This window comes from Alligator mississippiensis, chromosome 4, assembly GCF_030867095.1.
Source record: "Alligator mississippiensis isolate rAllMis1 chromosome 4, rAllMis1, whole genome shotgun sequence".
NCBI classification, from domain to species: domain Eukaryota; kingdom Metazoa; phylum Chordata; order Crocodylia; family Alligatoridae; genus Alligator; species Alligator mississippiensis.
In genome coordinates, this window is record NC_081827.1 from 60,753,835 (window position 1) to 60,780,818 (window position 26,984).

The 26,984-nt window shown below is 42.0% G+C and overlaps 1 protein-coding gene across 1 annotated transcript in view; it reads right to left on the reverse strand.

The window, feature by feature from the left end:
• SLC38A1 (solute carrier family 38 member 1) overlaps window positions 1-23,403 on the reverse strand; it is a 46,441-nt gene extending 23,038 nt beyond the window's left edge. The window contains exons 1-5 of the mRNA XM_006260848.4: window positions 23,296-23,403; window positions 14,838-15,043; window positions 11,104-11,179; window positions 9,554-9,669; window positions 1,337-1,410 (exon numbers count right to left, since the gene is read on the reverse strand). Coding sequence (XP_006260910.1) covers window positions 1,337-1,410; window positions 9,554-9,669; window positions 11,104-11,179; window positions 14,838-14,956 — 385 coding nt within the window. The 5' untranslated portion in view covers window positions 14,957-15,043; window positions 23,296-23,403. The remainder of the gene's footprint in view (window positions 1-1,336; window positions 1,411-9,553; window positions 9,670-11,103; window positions 11,180-14,837; window positions 15,044-23,295) is intronic.
• Window positions 23,404-26,984: the final 3,581 nt, after the last annotated feature.

Sequence of the window (26,984 nt, forward strand, 5' to 3'; positions counted from 1 at the left end):
GGACAGGCCATTCCAGTAAAATTTATCATTTTTCTCTTGTAGTTGTGGCCTCTATTAATTATAAGCCATTCCAGTAAAATTTAATATTTTTCTCTTGTACTTGTGGTTTGGGCTGATCCAAAAACCTTAGCACAATGAACACAGATTAGAATGCAGCAAGACCAGAAGAGAAATCTCAGATGTCGAACTCCACAGATTGTCTCAAAAAGCTGCTATGCTGTTCAGACCTCTCACACTTCTGCTTAGCTGACATTTTCTCTTTGAAACTTGTAGGAACAAAACCCAAAATCTGTTTGAGTTTGAATTTAAGCCAGCACAGCCTAGAATCAAGGCTCAAGATTTTTTTAGGGTTGAAAGGGTACATATATGTATGCATCTAGTACACATCTACTTTGACTACTGCAGCCATAGTAGTGGTGTAGGATGTGGACTTACAACATATTTACATGAGTATGATCTGCCTTTAGCCCAGTGTAAATGGGGAGCCTAGATCATTCTACTGTGATATAAAGTTACTCTACAAAAACCATCAGTGCACACATGGTATGTCTCTATCTCATTTCAGTTTCAACTGATTATCCCTAGATAACAGTTTGTTCAAGATATTACATGCTTTTTCATTATCTAGTGGCAAGGCACTGTAATAACAGCCTATGTTTTGATACTTCAGCATGAACTAGTCTGTCTGTTCTTAAAACTAGAGTAATTCATATCAGTGTACAAAATCTAAGTTACTCTGGTGTAAACATGCTCTGTCTTGGAGGTTCAAATGTGTAAGCATTCTTGTGCAGGGGTATTTTTTTAAATTCTAGGCCTACAGGTTATCTTAGAACAGATATTCTTGGCCTATGATCAATGAGGCACTTAACATTAGAATAATATGCGTGTGTGTGTGCGTGCATGCATGCATGTGTGATGGACTGCATGCAAGGACTGCTCCTTCTCCCTTTATAGAGTTTTACTTTGGATACAACAGCAACACCATTGTTCTAGTAATGCCATTTCATTCCCCAATAAGCCTCAGGATAAACATGAGCTCGTTGTACTTTGAATTACAACCTACATAGTCTAATGGATAATCCATGGCTTTCCTTCTACCTCACTATAGCTTGGGTAGGTTCAATTGCATCATTTTTCTGCTTTATAGCAATAAGCCAGGCTTTGCCCTCTGTCACTCTGGTATAAATCCTGAGTAACTATGGCTTAGAATCTCTCTATGTGTTTCTACAGTGTCATCAAACTGATGGGGGGGAAAAGTGTTTTAAATTCTTCTGAACAATTTTTATTTTATGTCCTCTATAATCCTGCTACATTGATAAACATCCTTTCAAGTTACCTGTTTCCTTTGCACATATCAACAGGAGATTTATTGAATAAATAGACAGCAATGTCACTGAAATCAAAAGCACCCTAAAAGAGAATGGAAAAATAAATGTTATAACAATTGAGATCTTTTGTCACTGCATTAATCTATGGAATTATACTTTCATTTAGCCTAAGCCTCTTTTATATTCTTTTGCAAGTATAGAGAGTTCCTAAAATGAATATGTCATATATATACTCTATATAATCCTTTATGCTATTATTGTACTAGAAAGGAGGTCTGTATAGATGAGAATCTGGGCCTTCACAACATACTTAATAGGCACAGAGTGTTCCCATACTCCACGAGACTTGAATAAAACCAAAATAAAAATGTCTTACCATATAAGGAGTGATAGCAGTGGTGAGCTAGACAAGCAGGTGGGGGGAGGTGTTTAATGCTCTCTGAAAGCTGAATAAAGATTTCAGGAGGCATAAGGGCCAAAACCAAATGTCCTTTCTCAAGCCAAATGCTAGGTGAATTTGCTTTCTGCCTCTGAAGTACAGCAAACAAGTGGGAATGTAGCCATTTACCCCAAATGAAATGCTTAAAAAATGACCCTTGAAAAAAGAACCTCTTGGAAATGCTTCATGTAATGTAGCATAGGCAATCCTTCCATTGATGGGTCAGAAGTTGCACATGCTTCTGCAGAGGAGAGTAGGCTGTAGGCCAGGATTTCTCATTTTTCTTCCTTCGTTCTCTCATGTAATGTGTACACCCCCCAGAGTGCTATAGGTGGTTGCTCAGTCCTCTTGCATCCTAGTACTTTGCTCCACCCTGGGGCTCAACAGGTGGAAAGACAGACCCAACAAATACACTTCTATATGCTCAAAGGTCCTTGAGAACCTCTGAGTCTGGAGACTGGAGGCCAAAAGACATGCTGGGATTCCTGCTTTCCAGTACCTTGGCTGGAGAGCTCTAGCACTATTGCTTTCATGGACATTTTGAAGCGCTTAGAGTAGATAGGTGGTGGGCTACATATCTGCACGGTACTGAAGCACTCCAAACTGGATCAGGATTCAGAGCATTTCCAATGGAAGTCTGCCTGCACACTTTAGCTCCTAGTGCGCCACTGCCTCTGGTGACCAGGGGGAAGAACTACGTAAGTGGCTCTGCCCACTTTTGGACAGAATGCAGTGAGCTCTCAGCCTGAAAGCTGGCTTTAACAGGTGTAGTCCCTTGCCTTGTATTGATATCACTGCTAGCCCTAGCCTCATACTAAGGCTTCATGCTATAGGTATACCTCACAGGTCCTCTCTGGGACTTATACTCCCATGGCTGCTCTCAAACATGCTGGAGTCCAAGGTTTTGAGAGGTACCGCAGGGAGACGCCCCAGTATGTTTACCTGCACATTTCTGAGTAGGCAATCATTGCCAAGTCTAGTGCCTGACCTTGCAATGAAAAGGGCTGAGACAGAAGGAATTTGTTGCTACCTACATTGGGATTAGGGTTCCCTTCCTGATCTTGTTCCCGTGCTGTAGTGATGGGGCATCCATGATGTGGCCCCCGAGCTGACAGTGCTGACCTCCAGAAAGAGTCTAGAGTTAAGACAGGAATCAACATCAAGTTGATAAGTGCCAGACACTTGCCAGCACACCCAGGAACAAGGCAGGCCTGTGGGTCAAGTGCAAAACTATTTGCTCAGTGGTCCATCTCTACTAGGACAGAACATATTTCAGGCACTGCACATTTTTCTCTTTTGTATGTGGTTACTCCAAGACAGATATCTACTAGGGGTGTAAATATTGTTTTAAAACATATTCATGTAACCTCCTCTAATTATATCTGTGTAAGGATTAACAGTCAACACAGCAGCTCCCACACAGCTGTTGCTGGGAGCTGCTCCCGGAGCCCTTTGTCTAGGGGGAGGGGGCGAGGAGTCAAGCCCAACCAGACACATAACCCAGGTAAAGCCCTGAACTGGCAGGGAGAAAACATCTGTGAAAGAACAGCTAATTGCTTAATTGATGAGTTACCATGAGGCTGCTGTTTTCCTTTTAGGCTGTGAACTAGTCCCCTTTGCTCCCCCTTCCAGCCTTCTGCAGACACTGCCTGGCTTTCCTTCCCCACTTTCGTGCCAGATTGCACCTACCCCAAGCTAAAAGATAATGGGTAAGCTAACCAGTTATCACTGCATTTATCGATTAAATGATTAATTTTTTAAACTTTCACACCCCTAATATCTACCTGGTTATCATGCAGTGTATGATTTAAATGTACCTTGCAGTACCACAAAAACAAGCCTAGAGTTAAACAAAGCTAGCTGCTATTTTATGGGGTAGTTTAAACTGCCAAGACAGCTTTTCACGGAGAGGTAAAGGTAGGAAAAAAATGATATTCTTGTGCTGTCCTTAGGCTAGAAATACTTTAGAGCTAAACTACAGCTGTCCTTGCATAGACGGCACAGGGCCAGGGGGAAAAGTAGAAGAGTAAACTTTTTCTCAGGACCTACTGCAAAGCTGCACTGCTTGAGGACAAGGAGGCAACAGATGACAACTGCAAATAGCATTGATCGTTCCTAAGAATTTGTCCACTGGGTCTGCACTGAGTACTGGCTAATGCCTTAGGGCACAGTAAGTACTGCTGCTGAGTGGCTCCCTCCAGAGACAGCATGCCTATTTGGGCACTAGGAAGGCACATGGGCATTACTGCCTGGCTTTTGCAGCCAGTCCTTCCCAACACTGAGTGGTTCTGGCTGTACAAGATGTAACTCAGTCCTTAATATTAAAACTGCTGTTTTTCAGATTCCAAGCTAATGGTGTCTCTGCAGAGGTAAAAATAACAGTCCCAAATCAGCCAGGTAATCCTATGATCTGTTTTTCTTACCTCCCTCAAGCCTCTCACAAGTCGCTATGAGAAACTGAGAAACCCGGTCTTTTCATTAAAATATATATGAAAAGCCTTTTTGTGCAAGGGCAGTGGTTTGGACAGATGAGTGCCAACAACATCCCAAGGAATGGAACAAAAATGTTAATGCCACCAACTCTCAAAAAATTTAAAACAGAAGGAATGAAGTTTAGGCAAGTCTCTAGACTCTGTTCTCGTGCTCCACATGTTGCTGACTTTAAAAAGTGCTGGCATCCAAAAAAGCAATACACTTTCTCACAAAGCCGGATTAAACATCTTGGGACAGGGAATGATATAGGATTATGAGGGCAGAATCCCACTTGCCTTACCCGCTCCCCCATCATGCTGTCCATCCAGAGTTGGGACCTCAACAAATCTAGTCCACTGCACTGCAGAGGCCAGCATTTTGTGACTGGAGGATATGTGGAGTTGATGTATTAATTGCCTACTTGCCCCTCCTTCCCCCCTCCTCAGCTCTGCCATACAAATCATCTCAGCATTGTCTTGTTAACCTGGACATAACAAAGCTTGTTTCAATGGCAACTTCAGGGGCAGAGCTTCTTTAAAGGTGTCTGTGGGCTGGTCAACATATAGCCTTCTTCAGCCATGATGATTTCTTCCTTTCAGGCATATATAAAAAGTCTTCCTTTGGCACAGCTTGTAGTTATTAGCCATATTAGACTGTCAACTCCTAAGGGGGCTCTTGTTTTATTTTATACCTGGAAAGCACCATACCTACCTATAGCATTTAGTCACACAAATAATATCACCATAATTATTTCCTGCTTTATTTTGCCTTTCATTTGCTAAGACAATCAAATCCCAATGTTGACCTTAGTTGGCTGCTGTAAATCAGGTATGAACCCAGAAAAGTCAAGCTGTTAAGCTGTTATGAAAGTGCTGTGGATGTAAATCTGCTCTGAGTTTTTAACTGTATAACTTTCCCTTTCCAGCTTTACTATGTACGTATGGGACATAGCATGTGGTTTTCCTGCATCACAATCTACCCAGTTCAAAGTAGGCTTGGAAATACTTTGGAATATTTTTACTTAAAAGCAGGAAATGCAATATGCATCTCCCTGTATTCAAAATACAATGGTAACATTAATTTGTTCTTGCCTTTGATCGTCTGCTAATAAGCTGCAAATCTAGAATGTAATACATATATTTGTTGTATGTGATTTGTATATATGTAAATCAACAGTGAGGAAAAAAAAGAGTCGGATGCTCTGGTGGATTGGGGTTAATGCTGTCTGCAATGCGTGAAACAGGAACATTTTGAACAATTCCATTCTTTGGTGCAGAGCTCCAGATGCCACATTAATATTTTGTAGTTACAAGCCTGGTTTGGAGGCTCTATCCATGCTAGCTTGCTTCTTACTCACCAGCTTGCCATGAACTACTTCACCTTTAGTTTTAAAAGATTTGTCTGCACTAACATTAACAGAACTGAAACCATTAACCAGCTAGCAACAAGTGTGACTAGAAAAATTAGTACCCATCCTTAAATGTGGGCAATTAATTAGGTGAAAAATAATTCTGTTCTTTATAGTTTAAAAAGTATAGCTAACATTTATCTTAGCCAAATACTTTATACAACATTCCACAGATCTATACAGTACTTGGGGCAAGACTGGTCCAGCAAACACCACTAAAAGCTTCTCTGTTTTTTTTTTGTATCATTGGTATAACCTATTTAGCTGAGAAAATTTCCTTTTTAGTTCCTTTACAGCAATACACACTCTTCAATTCTCCAAGAAAATGTATACTTACTAGAAGTATAAGTAGCTTCTTAGTAAAGCTAATGATTTCAATATCATTGTAAGTGTTGATGAATGGCCCAGAGAAGGTTCTAATTTACTGAGAACTGAAACTGCAAGAAGAAACCTAGAGAGGTCTCAGTTAGAATAATTGTGGGGTATTGTGTAAAGCTCAGTGCAGTACAAGGAACAACTGCAAATAAAATTCCTTTAATATAAATCTATGCTGAAATAACCAAGCGCATGAATTAGATTTCACCTATGACTTTGGTCTGGCCTAATTATGACAAGAGTTAGAGATCTAAGTGAAATCAGGATAAAATAGGCTTAATGCTTTGGAATGTTCTGGAGTTTGAATCCTGTTCCTGTGACAGCTATTTCTCATCTACACTAAATTTTTAAAGTCTCTTTAAATCCAGGTACATGATTTGGTTACAGCTGTAGTATAGACAGGTACCTAAACACTCAAAAGAAAAGAAAATCCCTAGTAAAGATGCAATGATTTCTCTTTTCAATAGGCTTCAGATTGGGCCATCTTATTCTGTCCACATATATACAGATGGACATTTGCAAACAGCATATAGAAACTTTGAAATATTTCACTAGTTAATTAAAAATCACTGATGCAACCATTGCTCTGGCCACTTTCAATTGTACTTTGATATATAAGCAGTGGAGTCAGCACTTCAGCAGCAAAAGAGTTCAAAACATCCTGAACCAATTCTTACCTTTTCATATTTTAAGTTTTAGATTTAGATCCATGTTTTGCAGCATGGTCTCCCTCTCTCTCAGGAAGGGAAATCCTGGAAGGCAATCTCATGGATTTCCTACCTACCTCTTTTCCTGGCTATGCACAGAAAAAATTTGAATACTGAAAAAATATATCATATTTAGAACATTGCATCTTGCCAACCATTATCAAATGACCTAAATTTTTACCCAGATCCCTTATCTGATTTGCAAATTCTCTGGTAGATTTAGAGAGGTTGTGAAACTTAGGCTCTCACCCAAAACTAAGTCCTTAGCTCCACTGTATCATTTTTTGTACCGTCTTAGCTATCACTCGGTATCTGTACAGTGCAAACCTCTATTGTCAAACTCATGTGAACAGTAACTTGCCTTACTGTAACTAACACTGGAAATGTGGGTTTAACTACACTCAGGAGTGGATGTAGAATTTTAAAAAGGGGGATGGAGCAGAGAGCTCAAAGGTATAAGGGTCTTGGAGGTACAGATCTCACTGCATGTGCACTACACAGTCAAAGGGGTGACTGAACTACCACTCCTCTATCCCCGGCACCCAGATCCACCCTTGGTTACACTGGTGCAAAAGACTCAGTCCTAGTTATACAGTACTTAGTTTTGTTTGCATGCTTACAAAGAAAATTAAGATCCAAAAGTGAGTACCCAGTGCAAGCTCAATCAAGGTCCTTTAGAAACAGTGTCTCTCAACCCACAGGTCATAAGCCAAAAGTGGGTCACAAGAATATATGAAGGGGTTGTGAACAAACTTTAAAAATGGATTCTCCTTTAAAGGAGCAAAACATGGGAAATTGGCTTTTCCCTTGCAGACTGGCAGAGTTCCAGCCTGCAAGGGGCTGCTTGGGGCCCCCATGCCTCATACTCACCCATCCCCTGCCCCACAGTGGAGGTCGGGGGGGGGGGGAAAGGGCCACCGGCAGGGCCAGGGGGCTGCTTGCTATTTAAACTATTTACTGGGTCAAGACTGGCCAATGTTTACAAATGGGTTCTGGTACAAAAAAGGTTGAGAATCACTGTTTTAGAATAAGGTACTGACTCACTACTGACATTGAGTATTTTTCAAATATTGTGGTATACTCTATTGTACCCCTAATACACAGAAACATATCCCAAAAGTATTAGTGGAATATATATAATTCTCAATGGATTTTTTAGCATCAATCACATTATAAAGAAATGTTTCTTCTGGAATCCAAAGTCACACAGCATTGCGCATCTTAATTTCCTAGAAAGTGGCATCAATCCATTTTTAAACCACAAGGTTCTCCTACTTTACCAAATGCCTCTATTTTGATGAAGCCAAGTACTCCAATCCACATTTCTTTTTATAATGAAGCCTCAGCTCTAATTTGTTTCAGTTCTTAGGCCCTTGGCATGGCACAATGAAATGACTTGTGTTTTAATTCTCATAATTCAAAACCAAATCTTTTATTTTCATGATGTGCATTTGAACAATTTAGTTTTCTCAGTTTTATCCCTCCTACTGTTCTTTAAGCAGGCTTTAGGGCAAAAACTGTGCTTTGGGCTGGACTGCAATTTGCTTTGCCACTAGGGGTTATACCAAAGAAGTCTCTTCTGTCACTCTGCATGGCTCATTCAAAAAACTGATACTATGAGCAGGGTTTACTGACTCCCTACCTTCGTCAATAAATAAATCGCTCTTACAGAGGTACAGTTAAGTAAAACCACTGGTCACAGTTATGCTTTCCACATCAACCAGTGGAACCTTATAGAAGATGCTGAGTATAACCCTCGAAAGACACAGTCTCTCTTAGTGCTTCTCTTTGGATGGAGTTTTTCAACATAGGTCCCATCATGGACTCTTTGTGCAAACTGCATGTATCCTTCCTTTGTAAGGCAGTATTATTACATTACACATGTGCTGAAGGATTTTAATTTGAACTGTTTTTTAGAACAGCTTTGTGCTATGTAATCAATAGGCATCTGGATTCTTGATGCTGCTCCCAGCAAAGGCAAAACTTTCACTGATTTCTTTGGGAAAAGCATTGAATTCTTAATAGTTGACATCTAACAGTTCACAATTTTAAAATACATAAACATAACCCAACCATCCATCTTAATAAGGACTTCACTGCTGGACATCTGACCCAGAGCATAGATAGAGAAAAGGAGTGAGACTGCACCCAGACTGAGAGGGCCTAATGGATTGCAGATTAAGCAGGGAATTAATCTAATTTACTAACTCTCCCCTAGGGCTTTCTACTTTGTATGCTGTCATTTGGTACATACTTGTTTAGATTGCATTTTCTAGGGCAGGGGCGGAAATGGGATGAATATATGGTAAATCAAATATAACATGGACTAGTTCTGCTCCCTTAGTTATAAGAGGTACTGCCATGAGGTACCACTTTCTGATGAGAGTTACAGATTTGTAAATCACTGAATGTGTAAAAAGTAGACACTATTTTATCATAACTAATGTGTAAAACTGTTATTTTCAGTACATATTTAACTTGTAGAACCTGGTTGAAATCTTGGTAGCACTACGATCAATGGCAAAACTCCTACTAGTTCCAGGATTACACCCCTTGTCTTTGTATTCAGAACTGCGATACATTCATTTCTGAATTTCTGGGCATCTAAACTTGGATTATTAAATCCATGTTTAGATACCTCAATCAGTAGTCTGAGTATCACCTACTGTCCGGGAAGCCAGCACTTCTGTACTACATTTACTTAGGTAATCCAGCACGCTGAACCGTGAATGGCCAGAAACAATCTCACTTACTCTCAATGCAAATATTCTGTACTCAAAGTGAAAATGTGCTCAGTTCTGCTGTACAGTGCATGAATGCTTACAGAAAAAGGAGGATTCCTGTGTTGGCCAATGCAAAGGCAAGGCCTAAAATCCCACTGCCCATAATGGCATTGCTGAGATTAAAGACGGACATTCCCAATGAGGTTGTTCCTGGAATCTAGACAAAGAAAAAAAAGTACAGATGAGAAACAACTTAGTGTACATTGCAGAGTGCATTTATACTTTGAATTCCAAGTCTTGCTATAGTAAATACAAATACTAATTATTTGTATAACGGTTATAGTAAATACAAATACTAATACTTGCTATAGTAAATACAAATAATCATTTTTAGTATATTACAATATAAAAATGCAGTACAAGATTTGAAAGAGAATAAAACATACTGAATTTTTTTACAAGCACTTTGTGATTGCTGTCTTATGCAAGGGACAAACGGACATAACCTCTGGAGTCAAATACATCCCTTATATGTTTTCAGTATTTCCACTAAGTCTGCGGCACATGTTAAACACAGACTGATAGATTACAAGGCCAGGAGGAACCTTCATAATAACCTGGTCTGACCTGCTGCATAACACAAGTCATAGCATTGCCTTGAATTAATTCTTGTTTGAATTAAGGCAACAGGACCTGATTTTCAAAAGTGCTAAGAATATGCTGCTCCCAGTAGTTTCAGCTGGAATTGTAGGTCCAGCATCTCTTATAACCAGGAATCCTGGTTTTCTCTGATTTAAAAAAAATCACATTCTCTGATTAAAAACTCAAAATCTGCAATTCAAATGAAACATTACTGTATATGTGTAATATATATAGGTATCAACTAAACACAATGTTTTATTGATACATTTACCATTTTAAAGCAATTTCGAAGCCTACCAGTACCTCAATCATTATGATCAAATACATTCTAAATACTATAACATTTTGGTATTTGATTTTGGGTTTTTTATCATGGAAAAAATCAGAGCTCCCCCTGCCTTCTTAGCTCACCCATGATGCAGGTCCAGGCCCCTCACTCCCTACCCCCATAGTCCTCCTAGCCCTGCCATAGGGGGCCACCAGCTGCCAGGGCTATGGGGCTACGAGGCCAGACACCTAGATCCCCAGCCCCCTGCAGTGTAGAACACAGAAGCAGCCCCAGGCCTGCCCAACTCCCTCCCTCCCTCTCTATAGGGGCCTCAGTCCCCCACTTTCCTCTCTTCCTTTCCTCCCCCCACCAGTGCCAGACTTACCTATAGGAGCTGCTCTCAGGCTGCCTGGCAGCCATGTGCACATTATATATAGATATAGATATATATAGATATAGATATGGTGTCCCCTGCCTGACCGTCTTCTTCCCGCTCCCCACATCCCTTTGCAGGCTGCAACTCTGCCAACCTGCAGAGACCTCTTTACAAAAGTGCAAAATCTGCATGTTTCTCCATGAAAATGAAAAATCCACATTATTCCTCAGATAAAAGGGGAAGTTGCATTTTTTCCCTGTTTTTCCATGGGAAACAGAAAACCCAGATCCCTACTTATCACCAAGGTGAAATGCTTCAAATATGCACAATATACAGTTTACTGAGAGTCTGAGAAAGAGACTTACATATTCATCGCACTTCTTTTTTTCCAAGTGGCTGTTTGTCAGACTTCTCCTGCTTTCCCGGTCTGAAATAAACTTGCTAAAAAGAAATGAGAGAACGTTACCTAGCAAGAGGATGTATAACGTTCTAATATATATTTCACTTTTATAAACAGATATTGGATATGTAAAAGGAGGTCCAATTCATTGCTGTTTAAAATGGAGGTCAGCAACTACAGCATATAGCTTTGTTGGCATGTCGGCAGTGTTCCTACAGGTGGGGACTTTGTCTGCACCCACAGCAGGGCAGTGAGGAGCTGCAACAGGCAGCTATGAACAACACCTGTACTGCAGATGGAGTGTAGGTAGAAGCAGGGAAAAGTTGTAGCAGCCAGGATCTTAACCACAAAGCCAGTACAACGCAAGAAGCTTATATTATTGAGGCTCACCTTCTAGTGCAGGGCTGTCAAACACAGCCTTTGGGCTGCAGTGTTGTTCCATCCAGCCTGCTGGGCTACTAGAAGTTGGGAATGTGGTCTGCTACAAAAGCTGGGGCCCCCATGCCCTGCTAGACATAGCCATTGGCAGCAGGGGGGTAAGCAAGGGCTGTGTGAGACCCTCACCCCTGACCCTACTACTATTTGGCCCTGCCAATACCAAACATCCTCATTCCTTCCAGATCCCTGCTGCCCCCACCCCCAGAACTGCAAAGCCATTGCTGTCCCTGCTACCAACTACTGGTCCTGCAGATCTGCCCTGGTAGAAGCCCCATGGTCTGGCCCTGGCTCAGGGCCCAGGATGGGTTCAGCATGCTTGCTCTAGTATCCTACAGTGACCCAAACTCCCTTCTCCTAACAGGGTTGAAGCTGAGGAATAAGGGCCTGGCTGTGGTGCTAATGAAGCCAATAATAACTAGGGACCTACCCAAATCGCAATGAGATGATGGGATTTTCAAGGGCCACAAGCCAATTTTGTGGTGAGCCCCCCCTCAACTGGCTGAAGGACTCCAGTGGCCCCTCCCCTTGCTGTTGATTGGCCAAGACGCCAATCACTCATCTTCAGACTGCAGCACTGCATCTGACGTCTTAAAAGATGGTGCCGAAACCTTTTAGCTTTCCAGACTGGCGGCTTCAATGAGCCAATGGCGCTACCTCAGCCTCTCTAATCACGTGGTCTATGGCTGCAGGGATTGCAGCACTTTCTTTGTATTCTGGTAAGTTTCCCTCCCCACCCCCCCAGGCCATTTTGCACAAAATCATGGGAAACGCCATTTTTGGCGGTGATCGTGGAAACCACCGTTTTTCGTGGTTTCCACAAAAATCCCAAAACGGTGATTTAAGTAGGTGCCTAATAATAACTGGAGTTAAGTGGGTGGAATTGGCACTGAATTACCCAGGTCAAAGTTGCAGGGCTGCACAACTCTATCTTGAGCTGCACTCCATACTCTGTGGCTTTAGCCAAAAATCTGGCCACTGGATTTATAACAAAGGGTCCTAGTAAATCCAAGAAGTTAGCTCACTGTTAGTTAGCACAGGAAAGTAGCAAGAGAACTGCTCTTCAGGGTGATATAGCCCTCTTCCTTAGACCTCATTCGCACTATTTTATTTTTCTTTCTGCACAGTCTCTTGCTATCAGGATAGAGGCGCCTGTCCGCTACCTTTGGGGTCCACCACTCTAGAGTTACGAGCACAACTCTTACAGTAATTTTCTCCTACTTCCTTTCTCTGATGAAATCTTTTGGATTGTGTAAATCTTGTCGTGGTGGTTTAGCTTCTGTAGGCCTGTGTAAAGTGAGGCTCCTAACCTCTTTGTTAGCTTACAGATGGGTCTCTGGACTCTAGCTCTTGCATCAGTTATTCTGAATATTTGATTTTTAACTGTTATTTAATCCTCTTTGAAAGATCCCTTTTGTTTTAGGTAAATTCAAGCAGCCATTATTTAATATAACACGCAAGCAAAACAAACAAAGAGCACGATTTGACTTAAAAACCTCACTATGGGTATGTCTACACGTTGCTGTGCTTTAGTAATTCCTCTTGGAAGTACTAAAGCACAGCACAGTAACCTCCCATACTGCACAGCACACGGTTAGATTTTCTTGCTATGTCGCCATAGCAGCATGCTAAAATGGGAGAGCGCACCCCTACAGCCACATAGCTGCTGATCACGTGTAGATTCACATGATCACTACATCTCTGTACCGCGCCATATAGCAACATGATGCATCACTACATTGCTATAGGGCAATGTGTAGATACACCCTAGAGTTTCACACAGTCTGAAGGTGTTAGATGAACTAACATCTGCAGGCTGGGGACATACAGTTCTAATTTACCTACATGTAATAAGCTCCAAATTAAACTGTGTATTACTTCAGCACATCAAACGTTACTGCAGGCTATAATTCTGCATTTTTAAATCAAAGATCTATATTTTTAAACTAAAGCCCATGGTTGCCTTCTGCTCTGTTTCCATGTGCCTCAGTGCGGGAATCCCAGTAGCAAGTTTTGCCCCAACACTGCAAATCAGCAGTGGTACACATGGTTTAATGTTCAACACATGCGGTTTGTGGCATCACAAAACCACATGTGCCTACATGTGTCAACACAGCCTAGAAGTCCATTGAAGCATTTGCTACTCATAATCTGTCAATACAACTGCTCATGATAGCAAGTGCTATCTATGTTCAGGAGTAAAGGCTAGCCTGGATCGCCTTGCCTTTGGGTGGCATCCTAAACTGGTACTATTAAGTAGCACTCAATGTAATATTTACATTGGGACATTAACTAAAATCACTAGCCTAGATGCCAAAGGTCATCTGGTCCCATGCAGAAAGAGCAGGGGATGAGGGCTGGCTTTGGTTTAGGTACCCTTGCTTCTGTTTTTCAAATCTGAATGAAAGTTTCGCAGGAAGCTAGCTCTTTGCAGCAGAAAAATCACTGAGCAGGATAAAGGTAGAAACCTTCAATAAGTTCAGCTTCTGTTAAAAATGCAACTGAATACCTCTCTACAGTACTTTGCAATAATTATGAAGGACATGGCATTATTCATCTTTATTAAAATAATAAACTCTTTAAATTATTTTAGAGCCAATTTTAATAATAATAATAATAATGTAATTATGCAAGGATATTTTACTTTAATTACTCAAAAGAGAATATATTTTTTGAAATTTAAATACAAGCTTTAGATGTAAATCTCTGTTGAATTTTCTAAAATACATAATCTATTAGGATTTTTCCTATTATAATCTTAGTAGTAATGGTTTTGGATATATTCCCACTTGTACTTTTAAAAATATAACCTGAATCTACATTTATTCTTACTAATGCAAGTTACAAATTCACAGAAGTCTATACTACATGGACATGGCCAGTAAGGTTACAATCCTCCATTTGTGGAATAAATGACAATGAAAATCTTTGCTCAAAATGTGTCTTGTTCTAATTATTATTATTGTTATTATTTCTGCACAGTAGAAGCAGACATTCTGAAATGTTGGCTTTTTGATGTACTATATGTTTATGCATTTTATTGGACTCATTTGAAAGATTCAAAAGGATGAATAAATTGTTACTGTTTGCTTTATCTGCTGTTGCCGCCCTTGCCCAACAGATGTCACATATGAAATTCAAATTACATCTTCAAATGGAGCATGACTTGGTAATGAATAATTTAAGACCTATACTGAAAATTAGAATACTGTTTTTAAACAGTGTGTTTCACAGGACAGACAGTATCAGTGGAAAAATACTCACCTATTTATCTGGCCATTTTCTACCTCTGTAAAATCATTTGAATCATTGCTGATGTTATCATCTTCAGGGACCTTCATATTCTGCAACTCAGTTAATTCCACCCCGTTTTTGAAAGGCATCCTAGCTTAGAAACTGTAATATCCTAATGTTACAGCCTGGTTGGTATTCTGAATATACGTGGCAGTCACAATATGAACTGGACAAACCTAAAATTCAGGCAGAGAAACAAGATGTGCATTATCAACAACACATAGTACTGAAATAAATGAAACCCTTGTACCAATGCTATCAAACAACTACCAATCAAAAAGGAGCCTCTTACTAATTAAATCTTAAATCTCATTAGGGATACAGGTCACTTGAAAGATTATACTTAGGCTGAGTCAATAATTTCCAGAGATCATATCATGCATTTCTAAGAATCAAAGATGGAGTAAAATTCTCTCACACATTAATTAGAACTCCACAATGCAACCAATTTTTGTCAGTACTTTCAAGTGGATACTTCAGACCACTCACATTTATAAAATGGTGAACAAATTTGCAATACCAACATCACAGACCAAGTTTATACCCCAACAGCCAAGGAATAAAAATGTTCTGTTAGTTCAAGGTTGGCATTCTATGTTTCTTTATATTGTCTCTTTCCTACTTACAAATATAAAATGTCTCAGCACTTACAACTTTGATTACAAGAATCTACGCTGATGCCAAGTGGAGGCAATTCAGGATTACAAGTAATTCTAGTTCTCCTTTTCCCAAGCAGTTAAATTCCAGTTATTTAAATATGTCAATATCTGTAACTAGTTAATCAGACAGAAAAATGCCACTGATTAACAATTTCATTAAATGAAGATTACAATCTGAAGCATGATGCAAACAAAAGAAACAATCCTTCAACACATGGGCAGGCTCTCTCTTCAATCAAGCAATTTTTAAACCATTCATTGTAAGAAATAAATTCTCCCCTACACTGGAAGATGCTTCACTTGTGATGACCAAAAATAACTAGGGAAAATTAGATGAATCCACTCCCATAAAATATGAGTCCTCATCAGAGATACAGGTCACTTGAAAGACTATACTTGGGCAGAGTCAAAATTTCCAGATTACCTCATGCATTTCTAAGAATCAAAGAAGTCTGTAAATCAGCTGAACCACAACCTATACACGTGGGGAAGGGTTTCAGAAACGGTTCTTGCAAATTTCTAGCCTAGGCTACAATATTTTCGATTCCTGTTCCCACACCTTAATGTTTGCCAGTCAGCCAGGGGACAACAGAGGAATCTTGATCAAGACTCAAGATACTGGGGGAGCCAGGCATTCAGAGCCTCAGAACTGGTTCAAGCACTCAGAATAATGTCTTCGTTTATCCCTTTTAATCTCTTCAACCCACCTTCACCTCTCTGTAGCATCCCCTTCTTTCTTCCCCCTTTCCCTATCCATTGTATAAAAATGACTTTACTCCTTTCTACTTACTGCTCTGGCTCTCTGCAAGTCCATTCATAGCAACTGGTGAAGTATGCTGCCTACAAAAGCTTGTTGGTCTCTGAACAAGTTAGTCTGTAAGATGCCACGCTGCCAGCCCTCCTGGTATAAATGGGCTACAAATACACTTAGGCTGATTGTTAAAATAAGGTTTCTAAACAATAAAGTAGTGGGGTTCTGAAATAGGCTTCCATGTGGAGCAGTGGGAGCAAAAACCTTGCTCCTTTGGAGATGCAGCTTGATTACTTTATGAAAAGGGTTCTATGATGCAGTGTCTGTAGAGGATTAGGTTTGACGTAGGAGGCCTTTTCCATTCCTACGCTCCTGAAATAAAATGAACTACTCTGAAATTGAAAAGAGTCTCTACACAAAGGTTTGCATGGATTTAACTAAATTAGTTTAAAATCTGAAATCTAAATTAAATTAGTGCAAGCTTTTCATGGAGCCCAGTTCTGGAAGCACTTGTTATATGCATAGCGCATATTACTTCTATTGAAGAATTTCCAGAGCTGCCCCTACACATTATAAGGTTAGTGCTTAATATTCTCAAACTGAAGTGCAGAAATTAACACTTCTTAGAAGCGAGTCAAAGGCAGAGTTCACAGCTCACCCAGGTATAGCTCACACCCCTTGCTTTTGCTAATGCTCAGCTGAGAGCTGCAAAGCTGGATAAACAGAAGACAAGTGAGCCGATTTCTTTTCAAGATTCTCTTGGCAATAGAAAAACCTAGAACCTGTGTTAATGGAAGCTTAGATACTATGAACATGTTGTTATATCCACTTTTATGCAGTCCTGCCCCACTGAAGTCAATGGAAGATTTACCGTTCGCTCTGAAGTGAATGGAGCCAGGATTTTCTATTTCCCTTCAGCATCCTAATGCTTTTCAGAACACACAGTGTTCATTTTAGCAGTTCATTAGCAGTTCATTTTTATAGTCAGCTATTAACATCAACAAAATGACCCAAGTAACAAGAAAAAGTGTTTCATTACATTTCAGATAAAGGAATATTTCATTCATCAGAACAATGCATATAACTTCTCAAACAAGAGAATTTCCTAAGCTTGATTATAAGCCACTGGTGTCTAGAGATTTACACAGAAACCTGGGCACTTGGAAACTTGGACTATTATCCTGACTACAACTCACTGTGAGTCTTTGGGAAGAGTGCATCTAACTAATATTTAGTATTTTCATCGGTTTTAAAAAAGGATTAAAATAACACAACCCCAGCTTTATTAGGTGCTTACAGGTCCGCAGTTGAAATGCTAGGTAAGTGGATAGCATTACTATGCTTTGAAGAAAGCTCCAAAACTTCCTTTCTTTTTAAAATATAGACTAGTCTAAATGTAAAAATATTGCTAGAATAGCAATAACAGCAAAACACTCTTGATAGGTACAGCTTTTATTTGCTATACTAACAAAATGCTTTGCTAGTGTAACTCATGTGAGTTCTGGCAGTGAAATAAGCTGTACTGGCAAAAATACTTTTATGTCTGCATAACTGTGTCCACACTATGGCTTTTGCCAACATAAAAAATGTTGGAATAAAAAATATGAAACCTTTGCCCAATTTTGCTAAGCAAGCAAAAGTCCCAAGCACTGACTTGGCCTAATATTTAATTCTTACTATTTAAATTTTTAAAAAGCTATACAGCTACAGCCAATTATCTGATCAGTAACTGACTTAATTCCAATTTCAATCATTACCTATATTCTCACCTTCATCCCTTAACCCTAGAAAAGAACAGAATTGTTAACCGGCATGCCAGCTTGTAAGGTAAAGTGAAACCGGAAGTGCCCACTGTGGCATGTCCAGTTTCTCCAAGCCCCCATGGCCCGGGGCCATAACTGGCTGCGCGGGGCCTGCCTCCCTGTCCCACAGAAGGGTCAGTGACACCCAGGACGCGGCAGGAGAAGCAGTGGCCTGAACAGTCAAGGATGCCTGTTCGGGATGCTCAATTAACCGGTATATTTTGTTACCTGGCATCCCCCATTCCCGGGGGATGCCAGATAACAGAGCTTTTACTGTACATATAATTTATTTACCCTACATTACTTATATAGTAGTACAATACCTTTGCCTTGAAATGTATGGAAAGGGATTATGAGAAGTCAGATATAATGCATTTTTTATATCTGCATTTTTATATTTTAGCATTTTTTATATCTGCATTTTTATATTTTAGCATTTTTTATATCTGCATTTTTATATTTTAGCATTGTTTTGAACCTCACAGACTATTGAAAAAAGCTTTCAAAGAACTTGATGCATTTTCTTTACCCCACTCCTGAAAGGTCAATCATTCTAATAAAATCCCTGAAATCCCAGCCTCCTGGATGCTACAGCACAGAGGTAGGGAGCAGGAAGCAGAGCAGGAGGTTGGGCAACAGAGGACCAGAGTGGTACTTGGGAAGGGTACAGGGCCAGTTTGTGACACATCTGAGAAAAAGGTTGGCCTTCATTGCTCTAGCGCTAGTAATAGGCTTAATCCATTTGAAAAGTTGGATATCTGAACAGACCATGAGATGGAGAGTCCAGTCACATTTATCTGCTTGTTCTAGTAGTACTTGTATATGATGACATTCTAGACAATTTCTCTCTTTCTCAAACCTGGCACTTCTTACATTAATGCCACAAGAAAAAGAGGTAATGGCAATTGCTTCATGCCTGTGGTATCTTTTACCCAAATCTAACCTTTATAGACTTTTTCCTCAACTGGCACCATTCATAAGGTGTCAGAATTCTGCCTGTTCAAAAGTATCAGGTATCTGAGAAGTATGTGAGGGCAGTTGTGAGCTTCAGTAATATTCTTTCACTTCTGCTCAGGATTTTCCCCACATAGCTTTGCAAAAATTCACTGTGGAACTCCTAGTAATCCAATTGTCTTTTAACATGGTAAATTTCCCAGATACAATTAACTATGTTTTAACTATGGCATTCAAGATAATTTGCTTAAAAGCTGAAATCTGATTTAATTTTCTGTTCATACATATAACAGACCTGCCTCAAACTGCTCTCTGCAGCTTTTTAAAGAAATCAGAATCCAGAGCTTTGTGTTTCACACAAACTGCTTGCTTTCTGCCAAGACTGAGATGCGATATGTGCCCTGTCTTTGCTCATACCTTTGAGTATTCTTTGCAGGGAATAGCAATATGACCCACAGGAGTACAAGGACATAAATAATGAAACAATGAGTTTGAAAATGTGTAAATTAAATATTCATTTAAAAGGCAAATACCACAATGGGTCTTAAAAACAGGGTATCATGTCAAAAGCCAACCTCCTTTGAAAGAGACTGTTGATAAAGGACATGATAGTGAAGTTTGGAAACAGACATTAAAAGACAATACTGTATAAAGACAAAGAAATGAAGACTAATGTAGAGGTTCTTTACCTTTGTTACACTGTGACCCTATGTTGCAAGAGTAAGTAGAATCAGGAACATCCAGCCTCATTATTTTTGGAACTCTCTATTCTATCCAGCCATAATGAAATGCAGGGTAATCACATTCTTCTAAATTCTGGTTACAAGCTCCTAGCTAGATTAAGAACCCATGGTCTACCAGGTTGTGAACAGAACTGTAAATAAGGGATTGAAAAAGTTCAATTCTGACTCATCTACTGACTCATTGCTTGGCTTTTGGCAACTTACTTAACGATGATGCAAAAAGAAAAGGTGAAATATATTTCAGTATAAATTTCTGTTTTGATATTATAGAAAAATGCTTTATGCAAAACACAGCAAAAGGATTCCACAAACGAACAACTTTTTAAAGAGTTATTTGAAATTTTATTTGGTCCTGAATGTTCAAAAGACTCCTAGGGAGGGAGATCTTTATACCTCCATTGGTTTTATGCAGTTCCTCCTACCATCTTTATTTCAGTTTCTGCATGTATAAAATTGGAACAATGATATTTATCTGCCAACCTCACTGTATAATACTTGTAAAATACTTAGGAGTTAAAACAAACTGTTATGGTTACAAAGAAGATTAGCTGTTCAAACTTCCTGTTTTGGATTTAGGTTATAATAATGCAACACTACCTGTAAATATAACTTTAGTTTACCATTTATATTCAGAATAGTTAAATCTTTCCACAATTCAGGGCCTACTCTATGTGACCCCTTAGACCAGAAGAGCTTTCCATAAAATTGATTAAACTAGGCTGAAATTGATTTGTGGTATGGATTCCTCTTAAACACAATAATAATATTCACTCTTTTAACTAAAACCAACATTTTTCCTGCATGCGTATTTTTAAAGATCATATTTATTTAGGCTTAATGTGCTAGGCCCCCTAGTATGGAGGAAGAGGCAAAACCACTGCAAGTTAGTGAAAATGTGGAAATGCAGAAGGTCCCAGTGCTGCCCAGTCACCACTCTTCCTGCTGGAAAACTTTAATATTATAAAAGCCTACGTCTGTCTGTCCATAACGCTGCATTCGCACTCTGATTGGCTGACAGAAACACCCAATCGGAGTGCTCCACGTGTGAGGGAGCGCCACAACGATTCCGAAGCTGCGCCGAGGGCGGGACAGAGGGTGGTGGAGCTGAGGCTGGCCTTGGCTCTCCAACCCCACTCCCTGCAAGAGGCAGAATAGCAGCAGCATGGGGCGTTAGGTAGCAACACTCCATCCCAGCGCCCCCCCGCCCCCATTGTTCTTGATGGGCAATTGGCTAGTTCTATATATAAGGGCTTAGTCTGTCTGTAATGCTTTTGGGGGTGTGGCTCTCCTCAGTGCTGCGTCAAGAATGATGGGTGGGTTCTGGCTCCAGTGGAGCGGGCCAGGTGAAAGCAGAGGTGGGGAGCTGGGTTGCGTGCACCTGGATGCGGAGTAGTGGTAGCACGGGGTGGTGGGTGGCAGCGGGGGCGCAGGGCCGGACGCAGAGCAGGGGAGGGCGTGGCCAGACATAGAGCAGCAGCAGCGTGGGGTGGTGGCATGCCAGCTTCCCCCCCTCCCCGGCTCCTGGGAAGTGGCAGCAGCACAGGGTGGTGGCGCTCCATCCGCCGGCCCCCCGTCATTCTTGACAGGCAATTCTCTAGTAGTGGAATAAAAGTACAAGGCCAGGCTGGACAAGTAAGGAAGCAATCCCTTTAAATGGCTTCTCCTCCTCCATGCATTAGTGTCCTCGTGAAAAGGTAAGTTTGAAGTGATCCTCCATACCCTATGGCATTCTACAGAGGATTTCTGAAAGAAACATGGGAAAACAGTCCTCTCCACTTAGACTCCAGAGCTTCTGAGTCAGACCCTTTATAACCCAACCATCACCAGCCTCTCTACGGTTTTGAGTGTCCTAGGTACCAACCACATCACCCCTAGTCCTACCGTACAGAAGAGAAGATGCAGTGGTGGCACATGCTGCATCTGGTAAATAATGATTCAGGCGAGTGCTCCTTCTCACGTTTTTTTTTTTTTAAAGAAAGTAAAATTTAGAATCACATTCAGACCCATTTGATTCCTCTGAAGTCAGTGAAGCTGCATCTCAGTGAAGTGTCACCAACTATCTTGTCCCAATTGGGCTCAATGATTCCTGGGTTCCAGTGAAGTTTTTCCAATTTATTTTGGGAGCAAAACAAACAGGCCACAGTCTGAGTTTGGCCTCTTCTTGATATTGTGTATTTGGTCTTCTATGCCAGCTGAAATTTCCTCAGTCAACCAAAGGGTTGTGAAGTCTGGGCCTATGGCATGAAGTTCTCTTCTGAATATATATTTTTCCACTAAAAACATTACTGACTTGAGAGAGGTCATTGAGAATACAGACCATCTTTTCCATGTTGGAAATTATTTAATCAAAGATTTTTAAAAAACTACAGCCAGAGTTTTCATTTCGGCACAACGAAAGGTCGGCAGCATGTTGCCTCTCCAACAGTATCAAAGAACAAAAGATGAATGAAGCACCACAAAGCAGCAGTCACTTACTAATCAGTTGAAAAAATAGGTTAGTAGAAATGCCTGTGAGCAACATGTGCACGGTGGCAAGCTGCATAATCTAATAATATGCGGCAGGGTCAAACCCGAGGGGAGGCAGGCAAAGGGCTGTTGATTATGGGCATGATTTCAGTTGTCCTTCAGGGCCACCTAAACCAACGTTTCTCAACCAATGGGTTGCAACACAAAAGTGCATTGCAAGAATATATGAAAGGGTTGGGAACAAACTTTAAAAACGGATTCTCCTTTACAGGTGAAAAAAGTGGGGAACTGTGGCTTCCCCCCTGCAGGGTGGCCAAGCGCCAGGCTGCTTGGGCCCCACTGCCTCCCCTGCCCCACTGCCCTGGGGGTCAGGAGCACTGGGTTGGGACTGGCTATTGACATTTACAAATGGGTCCTGGTACAAAAAGGGTTGAGAACCACTGACCTAAGGAAAAAGCAGGGTGTTTTTTGTTTTTACATACAGCATCTCTCCTCTTTCATGAGGCCCACATATTACAGCATGGGAGGCAACCTCCACGTTGACAGCAAGAGCGCAGAAGCATGCCCTGCCCAGGAGAGCCATCTGTGCCCATAGGTGGACACAGGTAAATTTAGCTCCTTTGTTCTTGCCTTCAGCTCCAGGGGAAGAGCTGAGCCCACCTTCTCACACGCTTGCGGAGGGGCCTCGGATAGCCCGCGGGCCCCCAGGCGCAGGCAAAGAGAGCCCCCAACCCCGGCCAGAGGCGCCCGGCTGGAACGAGGTGTCTGCAGGCGCCGGAGCCTCCCCGTTGTCTCGGGCGGGATTTCGGGGCCGCCCCGAAGCCCGCAATGGTGGGCGGCTACAAGGTCGGCGCAGCATCCCGGGCCCGCTGTGGCGCAGCGCTGCCAAGCCCCAGGGCGGCCCGCCAGCCCGGCGCCGTCTCCCGCCAATTCCGCGGCGCGCGCGGCTCCTCCAGCCCCGCCGCGGGGAGGCCGCCGCACGGACCCGGGGGTGGGGAGGGGTCCCTGCCGCCCTCAAGGAGACCGAGGCCCGGATGGGGGGCGCGCACTCACCTCCCCTTCGGGCGGGCCCGGGTGCTGCCTCCTGGTCCTGGGCGCGGCCCGCGGGCTGAGGAAGGGCAGCGGCGGCGCCGGCGGGCGGGAGGGCGGGAGGACGCAGTGACGTGCGGCAGCAACATGGTAGTGGCGGGCAGGTCCCTCCTCCCTTTCCCTTCCTCTTCCTCTCGCCCCGCCCCGCCCCGCCTGTCCCCACATGGCGCGGCAGGCCTGGCTGCTGCCCTCGGCGCTGGAGCAGGGGCATGGCGGGGCCCCTGGGCAGCGCCTTGCGACATCCCCTGCGAGCCTGTGCGCAGCCTTTGTCTGGCTCCATCCCGGGGCCGCGCCCCAGGCGCCGCCGCCGCCACTGCCGCCCCTCGCTGCTGGGGGCCGCGGCGGGAAGCTGCGCTCGACCTGCCCCGCCGGGGTCTGCACTCCGGCCCCCACCCCGGTTTCCTGGCTGTGGGAAAAACTCGAAAGCCATTTTTACTGTTGCTGAGGAGGAGCGCCCCCAGGGCGGGATGCTCAGCGCCGCGGACTCCTGTTAGAAACCTTTGGCTTCATCTGGGTCATCACCACTGCCCACCTCAGTTTGCCGGGCACCCTGAAAGGATGCCCAGGGTGCCACTGGACCCTCTCTGTGAGAATTGTAGAAAATGAGGGTTGGAAGGGACTCTCCGTGATTCTTAACCTTTTTTGTACCAGGACCCATTTGTAAACAACAATGGCCAGTCCTGGCCCAGTGCCCCCCACTCCTGACCTGCTGCCCCCACCCCAGCGTGTGAGGCAGGAGGGGCACAAGCAGCCCCACTGCAGGCTGGAAAGCCTTTTCCTTCTTTAAGGAGAATCCATTTTTAAAGTTTGTTTGCAACCCCTTCTTATATTCTTGCAAGCCACTTTTGTGTTGTGACCCATGAGTGGAGACATGTTGATCTAGTCCAACCCCCCCCTCAAGGCAGGAACGTCCCCAGTGAGATCATCCCAGCCAAGGCTTTGTCTAGCCCAGTCTTCAAAACCTCCGAGGATGCAGATTCCGCAGCCTCCCTGGGTAACCTGTTCCAGTGCTTTGCAACCCTCATAGGGAGAAAGATAGTAGGAAAAACTAACCTAAACTTCCCTTGCTACAACTTGAGACCGTTGCTCCTTGTTCTGTCATCTGCCACCACTGACAACAGTCCAGCTCCATCCTCTTTGGAAACCCCCTTCAGGTAGATGAAGGCTGCTATCAAATCCCCGCTCAGTCTTCTCCTCTCGGACTAAATAAACCCAGTTTCCTCAGCCTCTCCTCAGAAGTCATGTTGCCCAGCCCCCTCATCATTTTCATTGCCCTACCCTGGACTCTCCAATTTGCCCACACCCTTTCTGTAGGGGTGGGGCCCAAAATTGGACACAGTACTCCAGATGCGGCCTCACCAGTGCTGAATAGAGAGGAAGAATCATTTTCCTCAGTGTACTGGCAGCATTCCTACTAGTGCAGCCCAGTATGCCATTAGCCTTCTTTGCACTGTTGGTTTACCTACAAATCCTTGGCGTGCACCATGTGGCTTTGTTGTGTTAGGCCTTCAGCAAACAGTAATTTCAAAGTCACTTCCTGAGAGAAAATTATTCTCCCAGATATTTCATCCTTCCTTCCTTCTGTCTTTGATGCCAGGACTCTTGTTTCAGGGACAAACCCTTACAGTGGGCAGCTATCAGTTCCCACCAAAGGGGAAGCTTGGGTGTGGCTCCCCAAATCAAGTACAGAAAAGCCAACCTGTGCCCCTGACTATATTTGCTCATTTCTCCATGTAAACTGGAAATGTTTTCCCTGCTTAGTCACACGTTAATACAGTCAAGTTTGAAACACGTCATGGTTTTGTTCTTCTGAAAACAGAAAAAGGAAGTGGCGTGTATGCTAACTGCACAGCTGGCAGGTGCCTGTGTGTTTGATAGGTCCCTGATAACCCTGTAAACGATTCTATCATATCATTTTAATAGGACCTCAGTTTGAAAGAAACTAAAGAATAAATATGTAAAAATGCATCGTCACTGGCAAATAAAACCCAATCCTACAATTATTTGTGCACATAGTTAATGATAAGAACTTAGTTTCACTGACTTGAATGGAACTGCGCACATGCTTAATGTATGTGCTTGTGTAAACTGTGATACAGGGAAGCTTGCAGAGCTGTGCTCTGGCAGCCTGCAGGTTGTTACAGGCCTCAGCTACAGAGGCTTTGCTCCTTAGCTCACAAGCAGTGGTGGTTCCTGCTTGTAGTTCCTATTTCCAATTCAATCCACTCTGTCAGCCAAAATGGCAACTGCCATACCTGTAGGTACCTGGCTTAAAAGAATGATACTTTTTATCGGTATATTCTTTTTCCTCAAAGGGTCTCAGACTACTTTGTGTATATTAAAATAATACTTTGTAGATGACATCTAAAAAGTGCTGTATAAATGCTGACTAATTAAGGGTCACATTAGCTAATTAGACACCTATATTACAGGCAGGGAAACTACAGTTAGAGAATAGGTGACTTGACCAGGTTCACAAAGTAAAGAGCCGGACTTTCAACCTTTACTCACATGAGTAAACCTCACTGTCTATTCACACAGGTAATTTAAATAGCCCTGTGGAAATCTCATATGATTAAGGGATGGAGGATCAGATACCAAATTAGAAGCATAACTCCTGACTCAGTTCTGTGCTGAAAGTACCCAGTGTTCCTTGCCAACAGCAGATAAAACATATTTAATTTACTTATTTATTTAGTTAAATAATATGTTATTTTACTTATATTTAAAACTGAGAATGTACAAGAATCTCAAGAAGAAACCTAACATAAATGTAAATTACATAGTGGAGATGATCAGACCCAAACAACATTGCGCAAAATAAACATATTTTTCTTCATTTGTATAAAATAAGAACCAGATATTGATTAATTTGTTTTCATAGCACCACGCTATCAACTCTTAAATTATAGTTGAGTTAGTTTCATTTTACAAATATGAGTTTTATACATTAACAGTAATTCCTAGACCCAAGCTTATTATTTTTTATAACATTTGATAAAATTTAACATAGGAGAGAGCCAGGCAAAAATAATAGTACCTTTCATTAAGATATTGGGACTGGGGCAGTGTGGGCATTCAGGCGCAACGTTGACAGCCCAGAGGTCAGAAGTTTGAAGCTATAGCAAAAGTGCTCACAGTGTGGCCCTGTCAGATTCCAATGAATCTGCAAATTTTGCTAAATACCTTGTCAGACAAGGACACGAAAAAGGAAAGACTAAAACATGTATCGTATACAGTTTCAAATGCATCTCCTCAAATTGCCACTGACTTACCAGTAAGTGTTTTTTTTCCGTCGGTAACGAATTTTGTTTTCAGAAAACTAAATTACAAATGTCAGTATTCTTTCAGCTGACTTTTAAATGGCATTGGAAGGTGCAGTGCTCCTGATATGCAGAAGCGTGTGTGGTGACTGCTTATGTAAAGCATGCTTGTTTGAAAGCTTGATCATATATTATAGAAAAAATAGGATCAAAGGGCCTTTTACTCTCACTGATTGCTTTCCTGTTTTTGAGACTGTTGGTCATATTCACCTTGATATCTTGGGATACTTCATCTTCTATGACCCCATCCTCTAGCAGTTTTTCTATCTTTTGCTTCTCTTCAGATTTTTTTTACTGTAGGTTCCTCTCCTACCCACTTCCTCCCTGGCC